Source organism: Larimichthys crocea, chromosome XX, assembly GCF_000972845.2.
Source record: "Larimichthys crocea isolate SSNF chromosome XX, L_crocea_2.0, whole genome shotgun sequence".
NCBI classification, from domain to species: Eukaryota; Metazoa; Chordata; class Actinopteri; family Sciaenidae; genus Larimichthys; species Larimichthys crocea.
In genome coordinates this window covers 16522638-16534709 of record NC_040030.1, presented here as the reverse complement: position 1 = coordinate 16534709, position 12072 = coordinate 16522638, and the positions used below count along the sequence as shown (strand labels likewise).

Sequence of the window (12072 nt, the reverse complement as noted above, 5' to 3'; positions counted from 1 at the left end):
TACCCTGGTTTCCTTGCTTAGGCGAGGCCTGAGCTGGCCGAGGCGTGCTAGCCGGGCTGTGTGTGTGTTGCCTCGACGGCTGTTTGGAAGTGTGTGTGAGTCTTTCACAGCTGCGGGGTCCCACGTCAGGAGTCATTCGCATGACTACGAGTTCATGTACGAGCTGCTGAGCCTGGGCGGTCCTCTGCTCTGCATGATGCACGAGGTGCTGGGACAGATGTACCAGGAGCACCAGCTCGCCCGGCAGCAGCTCATCGGCTACTCGTGCACTTAGGAAGGGTCCAACGGGAGCCCAGAGTGGATGAATCAGGAATGAATGTAACCATTTAGAAAGCAAATAATATCTGTATTTCCACGTCAGTGCTCATTTTGTTTGCTCTTTATTAATCAACTTTGATTATCGGTGCTCTGAATACATGTCGTGTGTTTAAAGTGTAACTAAACCCCCAAACCCTGCTCGCAAATTTTATAGATGCAGCAGAGGACGCTCACTAAAGGCGGCGTAGGTTCATGGCTAAACGTGACGGAGATCACGCATCGTTAATGCGTCACACACGTTAACAACGCATGAAAAATCAACGGGTCGTTTCATCTGGAAAAAGTGGTTTGAGGGTTTAGTTACGCTTAAAGTCTTAAAGGTCCAGTGCGGAGGATTTAGTGAAGGAGAACCCACGATGGCCGTGAAACTTAAAATCCAGAGCAATAAGATCCTCCTAAATCTTAAACACTGGACCTTTTTTTTAAGGGGTGATGCATGAGTGAAATGCTGCAGCCTCTGTTGGTGATGAAGCTCAGATCCTCTGGTACATGTTTGTTGACTGTCGGGGTCTCCTGGTGTTGTACCCTGGTGAATGTAACTCACATGGGCTTGTTCCAGGCTGTTGAAACTGTACGCAACGCCTGAAAGGTGCCAATACAGACCCGATTTTTGAAGTTTTGTGAAAAGTGCAGTGGACTCACCTGGAACAAACTCTTTGACTCTAACCCCGAACGATCCACGTGGGTTTGACGTCACGCTGACTCCGCCTGCTACACCTTAACTCTGCGTCCACAGGGATGTGCAATGGAAATGCCAAAACAGTATTTAAATATCAGTTCAGGAAATACTTTGAATTGACTCATCTGAATTCCTCCCTTCTTTGTGTCAGGTCAGATTTTACAGAAGCCCCGAGCTGTCAAAACATTTTATTTCCTCGTTAAGTTAATTTAATTTGTTTTCTTTACATCTCGAGTTATTTATGTTGAAATAACAAATGTTTTATTTCTCGAGATCTTGAGAGGAATTAGACTTTGTTTTCCTCAAAGAGCGACGTAATTCAGTATTCGAGATTTTGAGAAAATAAAGGATAGGGTAGTTTATTAAATAACTGCAATGATGTTTTCTGCAGTTATTTCCTTTTGTTTTCTAGAGAAAACAAAGTTTCGTGGTCTCGTGTGACCTCGAGGAAAATATCTCAGGAAAACAAAGTTTGTTATTTCGACATAATGACATAAATAACTTGTTATCATAAGAAAAGAGGAAATAAAATGTATGACCGCTCTGGGCTTCCGTAGTATTTAACTACACAAAGCAATAGAAGAAATGGAAGTGCCAAAACAGTATTATTATTTTTTATTATTTTCATTTCAGGAAATACTTTGAATTGAGTCACTTTGTGGTAGGTCGTATTTAACTTTCTGTATTTTATTTTTTAAAGACAAAAAATTGACTGACTTCACTTTGGGCTCATTATTTATGGTCTGTATGTCACCTTCCAATTTATTTTGAGGCTTTAAAAGTTAAATTCAATCCAAAAACTAAATCAGCAACTCTTTCTGCTATGTACGGAAGCCCAGAGCGGTCATTCATCATTTCCTCCATTTTCTCAAGTTATTTATGTTGAAATAACAAATGTTGGATAATTTCTGTCAAGATAATTAATTCAACATAATATCATTGCTTCATCTTTATTTATATTACATACAGACATGCATATATAGATTTAACTGAGATCTTGAGAATAACTCCAGAAAACAAATGAAATTAACTGTCAAGTGGAAAAATTATCAAATTAAATGTATGATTGCTTGAGGCTTCCGTACATACAGGAAGAGTTCACGTATTTACTACTTTTTTTTTTTTTTTAAACTGGTTGCATTAAATTAGAAAATCAGTTTGAAATCAGCATCTAAACCTTTTTTTTTTTTTTTATTTACATACTGGCCAAACAAACGATGAGCCTTCAGGTCGTTGATGACCTTTAACCTTCACAAGTGTTTTCACTTCACCACCCTAAAAAAAATAAATAAATAAAAGAAAGACAGTGTCTGCTGCCGTAAACTTTAAAACCACATGAACGAAGTCCAACAAGGCGGCGAGTTACTGCGGATTATAGATGCAGACTGTTTGTTCGTGACTCAGTGAAGATATTTCACTTTGTTTTTGTTTTTTCTTTTGTATTTTGTTGATTATTTTCTGTTGTATCGATGCCTATGGTCTTTATTTGTGCAGACTTTGGGGTCCAGTCTTTAAACAGATGCACTGCTGGGGCAGTTCTCATGATTTAATGTCTTCTTGTAATCACTTTATTACCAACACTACGTGTAATTCTTGGCTTCATTCCTCTTTCCATCTTCTCCATCGTCCATTTTCCCCTCCACATCTCGTTTTTTTTATTTTCCAAATTCATTCCCTCTCTTTTCGTTCACTTCATTTTTGTTCAGTCTGTTTCAAGTTTCCAATGCTGCATCCTCTGATTGGCTGATTCCTGCCAGCGAGGAAGGTGACGATTGGCCGGCTTTTAAAAAAATTTTTTTTTTTTGGTCATGAGATCTTGCCGTTTTTTTTTTTTTTGCATTGGCTGCCTCTGTAAGCTCCGCCCACTCTTTCACCTTAACACAGATTAACCAATCACAGGCCAGCATGGAGTCCCAATGGTATGGCATGGAGTGGTCGGTGAAGGTGTCGTGTGTCGCATCCGTAGAGGTTTATCTCAACAGCTGTCGCACATTCAAGCTCCCCAGAGGATGAACCCCAACAACTGGACTTTTCATCAGCTTAATGTTACAGTACTTTAGTGTCGGTGTATTAAATGACCAAAAACCATCAAAATATTTTAGTGATTTGTTCTGATTACATTACTTCTGATCAAAAACTGGCGAGTCAACCAATCAGGCGTCTGTCTTTCAGCCTTTTATTTCACCAACCAACTAAAAGTCAGTCCCACATTTACTCTTGTCCGGCGGCTTCTTGCTCGCTCACTCTCTCCTTTTCTCTTCTTGGCTTCCTCCGTCAGCGTCCTCTTCACTCTCTTCTCCTCTGCCATTATGTCCATAGAGGCTGCTGAGCCTGGTTACCTCCTCTTCTTCTTCCTGGTCGTCCATAACGCCTGTTGGTACAAACACTCAGTTCGTCAGCTTGGCGGTGAGCTCAGAGCGACGGGTACCCGTCGCTCTGAGCTCACCGCCAAGCTGACGAACTGATCTAACAGCAGCTACAGCTGTCAGCAGTTTACTTCACTGTCCATCATAAACTCTGTAAATCACAGAGAGTTGAGGCGGAGCAGCCGGAGGACATCAGAGGGAAAACCAGAAAACATTTCCTCCATAAAATATGATCCAGTTTCACCAGAATCAGTGAAATAGTTGCTGCTGTGTGACTTGGTGCCGTAAAGCGTTACGTACGGAGACACCGTTCACCTGATCACAGGTGACGTCAGCTGATGCACACATGGCACCTTTCAGTCGACGTGTTTGTGTGGTCGTCATATAACCCGAGCTAACCCCGCCTAACGCTCATGTCGTGCCTCACTAACATCCGAAATCTTTGAATTTGCCTCTTTCTCTCTCAGCCTTCCCTTCTCGTCAGACTCCGGTAACGGATGTTGTCCACGTTGTCTGTGGTGTTGTCTGTGGTTCCCTCTGTTTCAGACGGAGGCCTGCCCCCCTCAGAGCCCCTCTCCAGATCTCTCTCATGTTCCTCCTAGACTTTTCATCAGCAGCCCCCCGTAGCAGCTTGTTTCTTTTTTGTTTTTTTTGCACATTTTGTTGGCTGCTGTTTTCTGAATGTTAGTTTTTGTTCATAATGAGTCTCTAAGCAGCCTGCCAAGCTTTTGTTATTTCTGTTTTCCACATTGATAATTACTGTAAAGAAAAAACTGCTTAATTTATGATATTTATAAGCTGTAAATATCTTCAAAAATAAATCAGTTTGATTACATAAATAATTTGCTGCGTGGTTTTGTTGACACACGTGAACGCGTCAGCGTCCCGAGCTTCGTCTTTTAACCGCCAAATTAACAACTTCATCCACAAAAAGGCCTCCGGCGATCCTTTTCCCTCTGTGCCACGTTAACGTAACATCACCCACGTAAATCCTGTCCCGTCACAGCTTCTGTTAACTCAACAAATAACGCGTGCTTCCGCGTAACATCTGATGGAAAAAAGCTGATTCAAAAGGAGGATTAACGCTCTAAAAAGCTTCTAACGGACAAAGAGCTCAGCCGGAATCAAACGCTCGAGTCGAGCTGAACAGAATCGAAGTGAATCAGTCGTCAGCTTCCTTCCTGGGTTCTGCTCTCTCTCCTTTCCCCTCCCTCTGGGTTTGGGCGTCTCCGCATCACCTGGTGAAGGTTTTGAACTCTTTTCGTTGGCTCCTCATCTGAGTCCAGTGTGTGGGATTTAGTGATTTAGTGAAACCTCGTGGTGAAAAACTTCCCCGCCTCTCAGCAGTAAGACAAAACTGCAGATCAGAGTTTAGTTTGTCGTTTTAAGACAACAAAAACACGACAATTCTTATGTTTTTTATTATTATATTACATTCCTGCCAATAAATACTCATAAATCTTACACACTGGACCTTTAATAGATCAAATCTGGTCATCTAAAGATCTTTTTTCATTTCTTTGCTGTGACTGTGAAGTGGAATCACCTTTGTTGACTTCGTTACTCTGTGAGTACCGTTAACGAATGTGAATATTTTATTTTGTGGAGCTGCATGTGTCACATTTTTTACTGTATGTAACTTTTATTAATAGCTTCTTTCTTAATCATTATGCATGACATCAGCTACGTTTTTCTGCAGCTCAGCGTTCATTCAAAATCTACTTCAAGCTGTTTTTACTCGCAGGTGCGACGTCCGACTTGCCTGAGCGAAGACTTCCTGAAGACGCGGAGATGGCGGTCGATGCTCTGGAAGCTTGCTGCGCTGTCAAACCCGCAGAGGCCAAGAGCCAAAGCCAGGACGGTACGAAAGGTCAGTGCGTTCAATCCAGTTTGTGGTTGAGTGACCTAAAGGAAGTTTCTCTCTCTTTGTGTATTAGCAGCACAAACGTGTTTCCAGTCTCTGTTATTGCTTCAAAATTTGATATTCCCAGAGGGAGAGTCTTAAACTGGCTGAACTTTAACTTGGTGTGTTTGTGTTGGAGGTTTTCTCCCACACTGAAGTTTTCCAGACGCTCTGTCCTCTGCTGGGTTGTTTTTTAGTTTGAGAAAATGTGTCTGCTTCTTCATGTGAGCACTTTAATTATTATAGTCCACCGCCAATCCGTCCATTCATCTTCCTCCTCTTATCCGGGGTCGGGTCGTGGTGGCAGCAGGCGCTCCAGACTGCGGGTGCAAAATTCTTGGAATTTTCAAAGTTGGAAACTTCGTATAATATTCATAATTATGTTGTCATGCTATAATCACCTAGAAATAAGATTTTTGTTTTTGTTACTTCAGTGGGAGCAGCGTTGTTTGTCCTTTACTCGAGGAAGGTTGAGGAGATCGTAATGAAACGATTAAACCACTAGATGGAACTAAATTATACACACCGGACCTTTTTAAAATATAGTTGTTGAAAATATATAATCTTGACTAAAACAACCAGACTTTAGTGGCGGCTGTGATCGACGGTTCGATCCCTGGCTCCTCCAGGCTGCACGTGCATGAGATGTGTAAAACACATAGCACACTGCTTACTGCAGGGCTGTTGAGGCCACGCCCCCTACCTGCACAGGTGATCTCTGTACCTGGACCACACTTTAGAGCCCAGAGCACACAGAGACTGTTGAAGACACATGTGAGCTTGTGGACGACATAATGCTGTTCAGTAAAATAATAATTCAAACTTTGACCTTCACAAACACACATCCACTCCGTCTCTGCAGATCGCTCTAACGCCAAACAGAATCATCGCTGGAGACGGAAGATCAAGGCGAGTGAGTACCTCCGATTTTTCATCTTCAGGTCAGCTCAGGTTTGATTCAACACTGCTGTAATGTAACATGTGCGACACTAGAGGTCGGTGTTGTTCTCTTGAAAGCTCGAGGTCTCGCTCACTGTGATGTGTTTTCTCCAGTAACAAAGCGTTTGACTTCCACAGCAGTGTTAATTTTAATAGCAAATCTAGTCTTTTGACTGAAATGTCATTTAGTTTAAGTCATCTGAATTGTTTTAGTCTAAACAGAGTTCATTAAATGCACATCTATTAAACTAAACTGGGTTTAGTTTTAGTGTAATACATTATTTAAACGTTCCTCTATAAACACTGATTTACAATCTAAGATGAGCAGTGGTTTCTCTTTACTTATACTTTATTTCAAGTTTAGTATAAGCCAAATGGCAACCTCTGTGTCTGTGAAGTGAAGCCACAAACTGCAGTTCCTCTAACGTCCACCTGAGGCTGGCTCCAGAAGTGAGTCAGTCTCAATAAGTCCCCATGTTTCACAGCAGAAATAAACATGTTTACAGCCTGGTACAAAAAACAGTTTTGGTCTCTGTAGCTAATTTCCCCGTTCATGACAACTGTACTGAGGGTGAATTTATATACAACTCACCTGTTCACATTATATTAAGGCTTAAAGTTATGCAGGATTAAGAGCGTGGACGCTTTGATTGACAGGTGGGTGTGGTTACAGATGGCTCATTCGAGCTAATGACAGTTGTTGTGACGACGTCGTTAAAGTCACCTGAGGTCGTTCAGGTCAGATTTTTACGATTCCGATTCAATTATCGATTCTGCTTAACGATTCGATTCTTTATCGATTCTCATTTAGGGAAAAAGGAGAACAAACAGTTTGATCAGCATCATCTAGAGGAGGTAGTGAACTGGAGCGAGTACTAGTACAGCTGCAGACTCTCTCTCTCGTCATGGTCATCTTCTAAATGTAATGCAGAAGGCATTCGTTTAATGTAACTGTTATATCATGTTTTACAAAGCAGCACATGGCGCTAACATGGTCGGCAGTGTGTTATTTACCTTCCATAGTAACCGCAGAGGTGTACATAGCCTGGCTGCTGCCAAAGCGTGTCAAAAACACGACATTCATTTAAAAATATTACATGTTGTGTGCGCAAATGTTTCTGCATGTTCGTCGTGTTCCCTCCCGACGCTGTTATCTCCACTTTGCAGTGATTGCAAGTCGCCCTGTTGACGTCTGTTTCGGTAAAATGCAGCCGAACTTTGGAGCGTTTGAACCGAGTGGGTGACATTGTTCACTACTGATTGCACTGCACGTGGGAAACTTGCGTAAGTTACGTGGCGTAATTCGTGCTTTCTGGAATCGATAAGAGAATCGTTAGATAAACTGCCAAACGATTCCATGGAATTGAAACACACGAAACCGGAGTTCTCGATTCCCATCCCTACTGACAATAGAGTTGAATCTAGTCTAATCTAAGAAACCATTACAGATGGCTTGTTTAACCAACCAGGTGTCATTCGGCCACATCGATCCACATCTTTGCTGATTTCTATAGTTCAGCTGTGAGGTGGAGAACATGGCCACATTGAGCTTGACAGCAGAAACCTGTGGTTGACGTCACAGATACACATATATGTTTTATACAGTCTAGCTGATAGGATCGCATCTAAACCTCCTACACCGTACAAAGATTTTCGTCAATGATGTTAACATCTCGGCTCAACTGTTGACTTCCTGCCCCTGCACAGCGTTCCCTCTCATCTTCATCAAGCACTTCCAGAGGAGCTGCCCGGTGGACAGAGAGGGACCAGAGACCGTCCCCGAAGCCGACTCCGACTTCGAGGAGATCGCTCCATCTGAAAAGCAAACGGTCTGTTACATACACAGGATTTATTCTCAATGTATGAGATGGACACCACGTGGCACAGGATAGTCTTTGAGGAGATTAACTCACTGACAGGATTTCTGTTTTTCTCAGAAGTCGGAGACATTGGCGGATACCCAGAATCCCTCAAAGCCAGGCGAGAAGAGGGAAGAGCGATCGTCTACCCCGAAGAAACGCTTGATGTTATCGCACACGGCGAAGGAGAAGCTTCTGAACTGGGACGTACTGGTTGCACCAGAGGAAACTGTGACTGACAGCAAAATCACACATCAACATAAAGACCAGGTGGAGTTTATTAACGCGCCGATATAAGTTGTTTTCGGCTCCTTATTGCTGTTTCTTCCTTGTGCTGCTGCAGTCCGAGGACGGTGATGTGGACGCGATAAGACGAGTTAATTCCACATTATGTTGACCACGTTTTTTCCATCCTCTGATGTTTTTTATCAGGTACAAGCAGATAAGTCTCAGACAGACTCGAGCCAGGACGGGGAACCATCCCAGAGCCAACCCTCTGCCTCGTCGCCCTCAGCCTTCCAGCTCATCGCCAACGCCTTCAGGAGGACATTTAGCGTGACCAATCCCTCCAACAGCTCCAGCGCTGCAGTCACAATGTTCGTTGGTACTTTATTCACACATTAAAGCTGCCGTAGGCGAGATTTCTCTGTGTTAAACGTACCCATGTTTTGTTTCACATCAGGAGGCCCAAACACGACGGCCCTCGCAAACAGAGGCCCATGTCAGAGGGAACGTTCAGTTTCAGCTCCCTGTTCAGCACCGCCGGTCCAGAACCATCCAGAGACGAGAAGAAGCCCGGCAAGCGTGACGCTCGGTTGGCGTCGGTAGGGGCCGACCCGTGGGGGGCCGGCCGGGATCTGCCCTCCCTGCTGCAGCAGGTTTCCCTGAAGGGAAACCGCAGAGACTCCGGAGGCGTGTTCTTCGACGACTTGGCTTCGGCGCCTCGCAGGAAGCTCAACTTGTTTTCATCCCTGAGGCTGAGGAAGAGGGAGGAGTCAGAGAGCGACGGGCAGGACCAGGAGGCGCAAAAGGAAATCAGGACGATACTCACCAACCTCAGAAACAAAGGTGAGTGCGGGCATGGAAAGGTCCAGTCGGGAAGCTTCACGCAACTTTTTCTAATTCATTCTTTCTCTTTTTTTCTGTCCAGCTTCTTGTCAACAGAATCTGCCCGAGTCTTCCTCCAGTGACGACGAAAACGAAAACCAGACATCCAGTCAGAAGGTTTGTACTGACCCGTTACTGTGTACCGAACAAACACAATGCAAGGAAAGTGTTGCATACGCTGTGTTTGCATGAAATGTTCTGTTCTTCTTGTCCTCAGCTTTGTCCACAGAGACAGAGGAGGAGGCACGAGAAGACGGTGGCCCAGCAGGCTAAACGAGAACAGCTGAAGAGGCTACACAGAGCTCAGGTACTACTATATTGCCCGCTCGCCCAGCTCCGGTTCTGGCACGACACCTGTTAACTGGCAGCTGTTGAAACAGGAAGATTCGTAGCGGTCCTCTTTGGTTAAAGACCAAGTCCAGTTGTCCCAGATTTAGCCTTCTTGAAAGAAGATGTTCAAACGGTTCCTTTGTTGGACTTTAAAGAACCAGTAATCAGTCCTCCAAAGAACCTAACAAAGATTAAAAAAAACATAAAAAGGTTCTTGTATTATTGTAATAGTGACTTAAAGGTTTGTGCTAGAGCCTCGTGGTTCTTCATGGGAACCTCTCGGTTCTAAAAGGAACCTTTATCAGTTGAAGCCACGTATACCTCAGGTATTCAAAGAAGATTTTTCAAAGCATCAAAGTGCTAAAACTGTGACTTAAAGAACTCTTTTTGACATTTGGTTCCTCGAAGAACCTTAAACAGTGAAAAAAGGGGAACATATTTCAGTTCTACAAGGAACCTTTATTTGTAAAGGGTGTTCAAAGACGTTCATACTGGCTCTTTGTTGGTTTTTTTCAAAACCAGGTCACATTGTTACAAAGGATGACTTAAAGAACCAGAAATCAGTCCTTCAAAGAACATTTGAAAGAACATAAGAAGGTTCCAAAAGTGCTACAATTGTGGCTCAAAGAACCATAAACAGCACAAAAAGGTCACAAAAAAATCAAAGTAAAGATAAAGGTTTGTGCTAGAGCCTCGTGGTTCTTCATGGTGATGCCATAGGGGAACCTCTCGGTTCTACAAGGTACCTTTATCAGTTAAAGCCATATGTTCCTCAGGTGTACAAAGGAGGTTCTTCAAAGGATCTAAGTGCTACAATTGTGGCCTAAAGAACCTTAAACAACCAAAAGAGGTTCTCCAGAGAACTTATCAAGAACCAGTTTTTCTGATTATGCCCAACGTGGCAAGAAAGACCAAACCTGGACTAATAATAATCACCTCATTTGATCATGTAATGTCTCATATGTAATGTCTCATATGTAATGTCTCATACGTAATGTCTCATATGTAATGTCTCATATGTAATGTCTCATATGTAATGTCTCATATGTAATGTCTCATATGTAGTGTCTCATACGTAATGTCTCATATGTAGTGTCTCATATGTAATGTCTCATACGTAATGTCTCATACGTAATGTTTCATACGTAATGTCTCATATGTAATGTCTCATATGTAATGTCTCATATGTATTAATTCAGGCCATCCAGAGACAGCTGGAGGAGGTGGCCAGAGAAACAGACGGATCTGGAGGAGAGAGGAGTAGCTATAGAGAAGATCATCAGAGGAGAAAACAGGTCACAGGCAAAGATCCTTCAGCCCGCAACAATACGTTCCAACGCCTGGTTCAATGTGAGACGACCGTACAGCTCAAAGGAATTTCCTCCGTGACTCCACCGACCTTTCAGAAAGAAGAGCTGCCTCGTCCTTGCAGGCTGGTTAACAGCTTCCCGTACGGTTATGGCTGCTCCGCACAATAGACAGCAGAGCTCATTGGTTACTTCATCTTTTTACACAGCGGCCTTTGTTGAGCCCCCGTGAACCAGAGACTGAGACTGAGATGAGAACAAGACGGGACCAGACTAAGACCAGAGTTTTTTTGAGAGAAGACCCCAATTATTGATGTAAAACTGAAATGGTTTTCTTTTGTTCTCCATCCTGTCTCCGTCATCTCCTCACCACCCTCTGCTCCTTCTTCTCTCCGTCCGCCTTCTTTCCTGTCCTCCTTCCTTGCTTCCTTCCTTCTTTCCTTCCTTCTCGTCTCCTCTTCTTCCTTCCTATCCTCCTTCCTTCCCCGTCCTTGCTCCCCTTCGTCCTTCCTTCCTTCGTCCTTCCTCCGTCCTTCTTCCTTATCCTTCCGTTTCTTATCTTCCTTCTCGTCCTTCCGTCCTTCTTCCTTCCTACCGCCTATCCTTCCTTCCTTTCATTCCTTCCTTCTGCCTTCCCGTTCCTCTTCCTTCCCTTCCTTCCTCCGTCTCCTTCCTTCCTTCCTCTTCCTTCTCCTTCCTTCCGCCTTCTTCCAGCTCTCCTTCCTTCCTTCTCCCTCCTTCCTTCCTTCTTCCTTCCTTCCTTCCTTCCTCCTTCCTTCTTCCTCCGTCCTTCCTTCCTCCTTCCCTTCCTCCTCCTTCCTCCGTCCTTCCTTCCTTTCCTTCCTTCCTTCCTTCCTTCCTTCGTTCCTCCTCCTTCCTTCCTCGTCCTTGCTTCCTCTTCCTTCCTCCGTCCGTCCGTCCGTCTCCGCTTCCTTCCTTCCATCCTTCCTTCCTTCTTCCTCCTTCTCCATCTTGCTTCCTCCCTCCTTCCTCCGTCCTTCCTCCATCCTTCCTCCTTCTTCCTTCCTCTGTCCTTCCTCTTCCTTCCTTCCTTCCTTCCTTCCTTCCTTCCTCCTTCCTTCCTTCCTTCCTTCCTCCGTCCTTGCTTCCTCCTCCCTATCATCTTCAGGCACAGGGAGACAGTGACGAGGCTCAGCTCTACCAGTCGTGGTTCAAACTTCGTCTGGAGAAGAACAGATTGGCGCGTTATGAGTCTGACTCGTGATCTTGTGAGTGATTAAAGACGAACTTTGGATAACATGAT

General features: G+C 44.0%; 2 protein-coding genes across 6 annotated transcripts in view; one reads left to right on the top strand and one right to left on the bottom strand.

Moving 5' to 3' along the window:
* Window positions 1–12072, bottom strand: part of herc56.1 (HECT and RLD domain containing E3 ubiquitin protein ligase 56.1) — an 820440-nt gene that overhangs the window by 65527 nt on the left and 742841 nt on the right. The window lies entirely within an intron of this gene.
* mical2b (microtubule associated monooxygenase, calponin and LIM domain containing 2b) overlaps window positions 1–12072 on the top strand; it is a 56355-nt gene that overhangs the window by 41118 nt on the left and 3165 nt on the right. For 4 of the 5 annotated variants that reach the window (XM_027272323.1, XM_027272324.1, XM_027272322.1 and 1 more), the window contains 8 exons: window positions 5108–5233; window positions 6129–6179; window positions 7913–8034; window positions 8143–8334; window positions 8497–8660; window positions 8747–9132; window positions 9215–9288; window positions 9389–9478. In XM_027272323.1, coding sequence (XP_027128124.1) covers window positions 5108–5233; window positions 6129–6179; window positions 7913–8034; window positions 8143–8334; window positions 8497–8660; window positions 8747–9132; window positions 9215–9288; window positions 9389–9478 — 1205 coding nt within the window. Of the gene's footprint in view, window positions 1–3909; window positions 5028–5107; window positions 5234–6128; window positions 6180–7912; window positions 8035–8142; window positions 8335–8496; window positions 8661–8746; window positions 9133–9214; window positions 9289–9388; window positions 9479–12072 lie in introns of those variants that run through there. The other variant, XM_027272326.1, reaches the window with a different exon arrangement.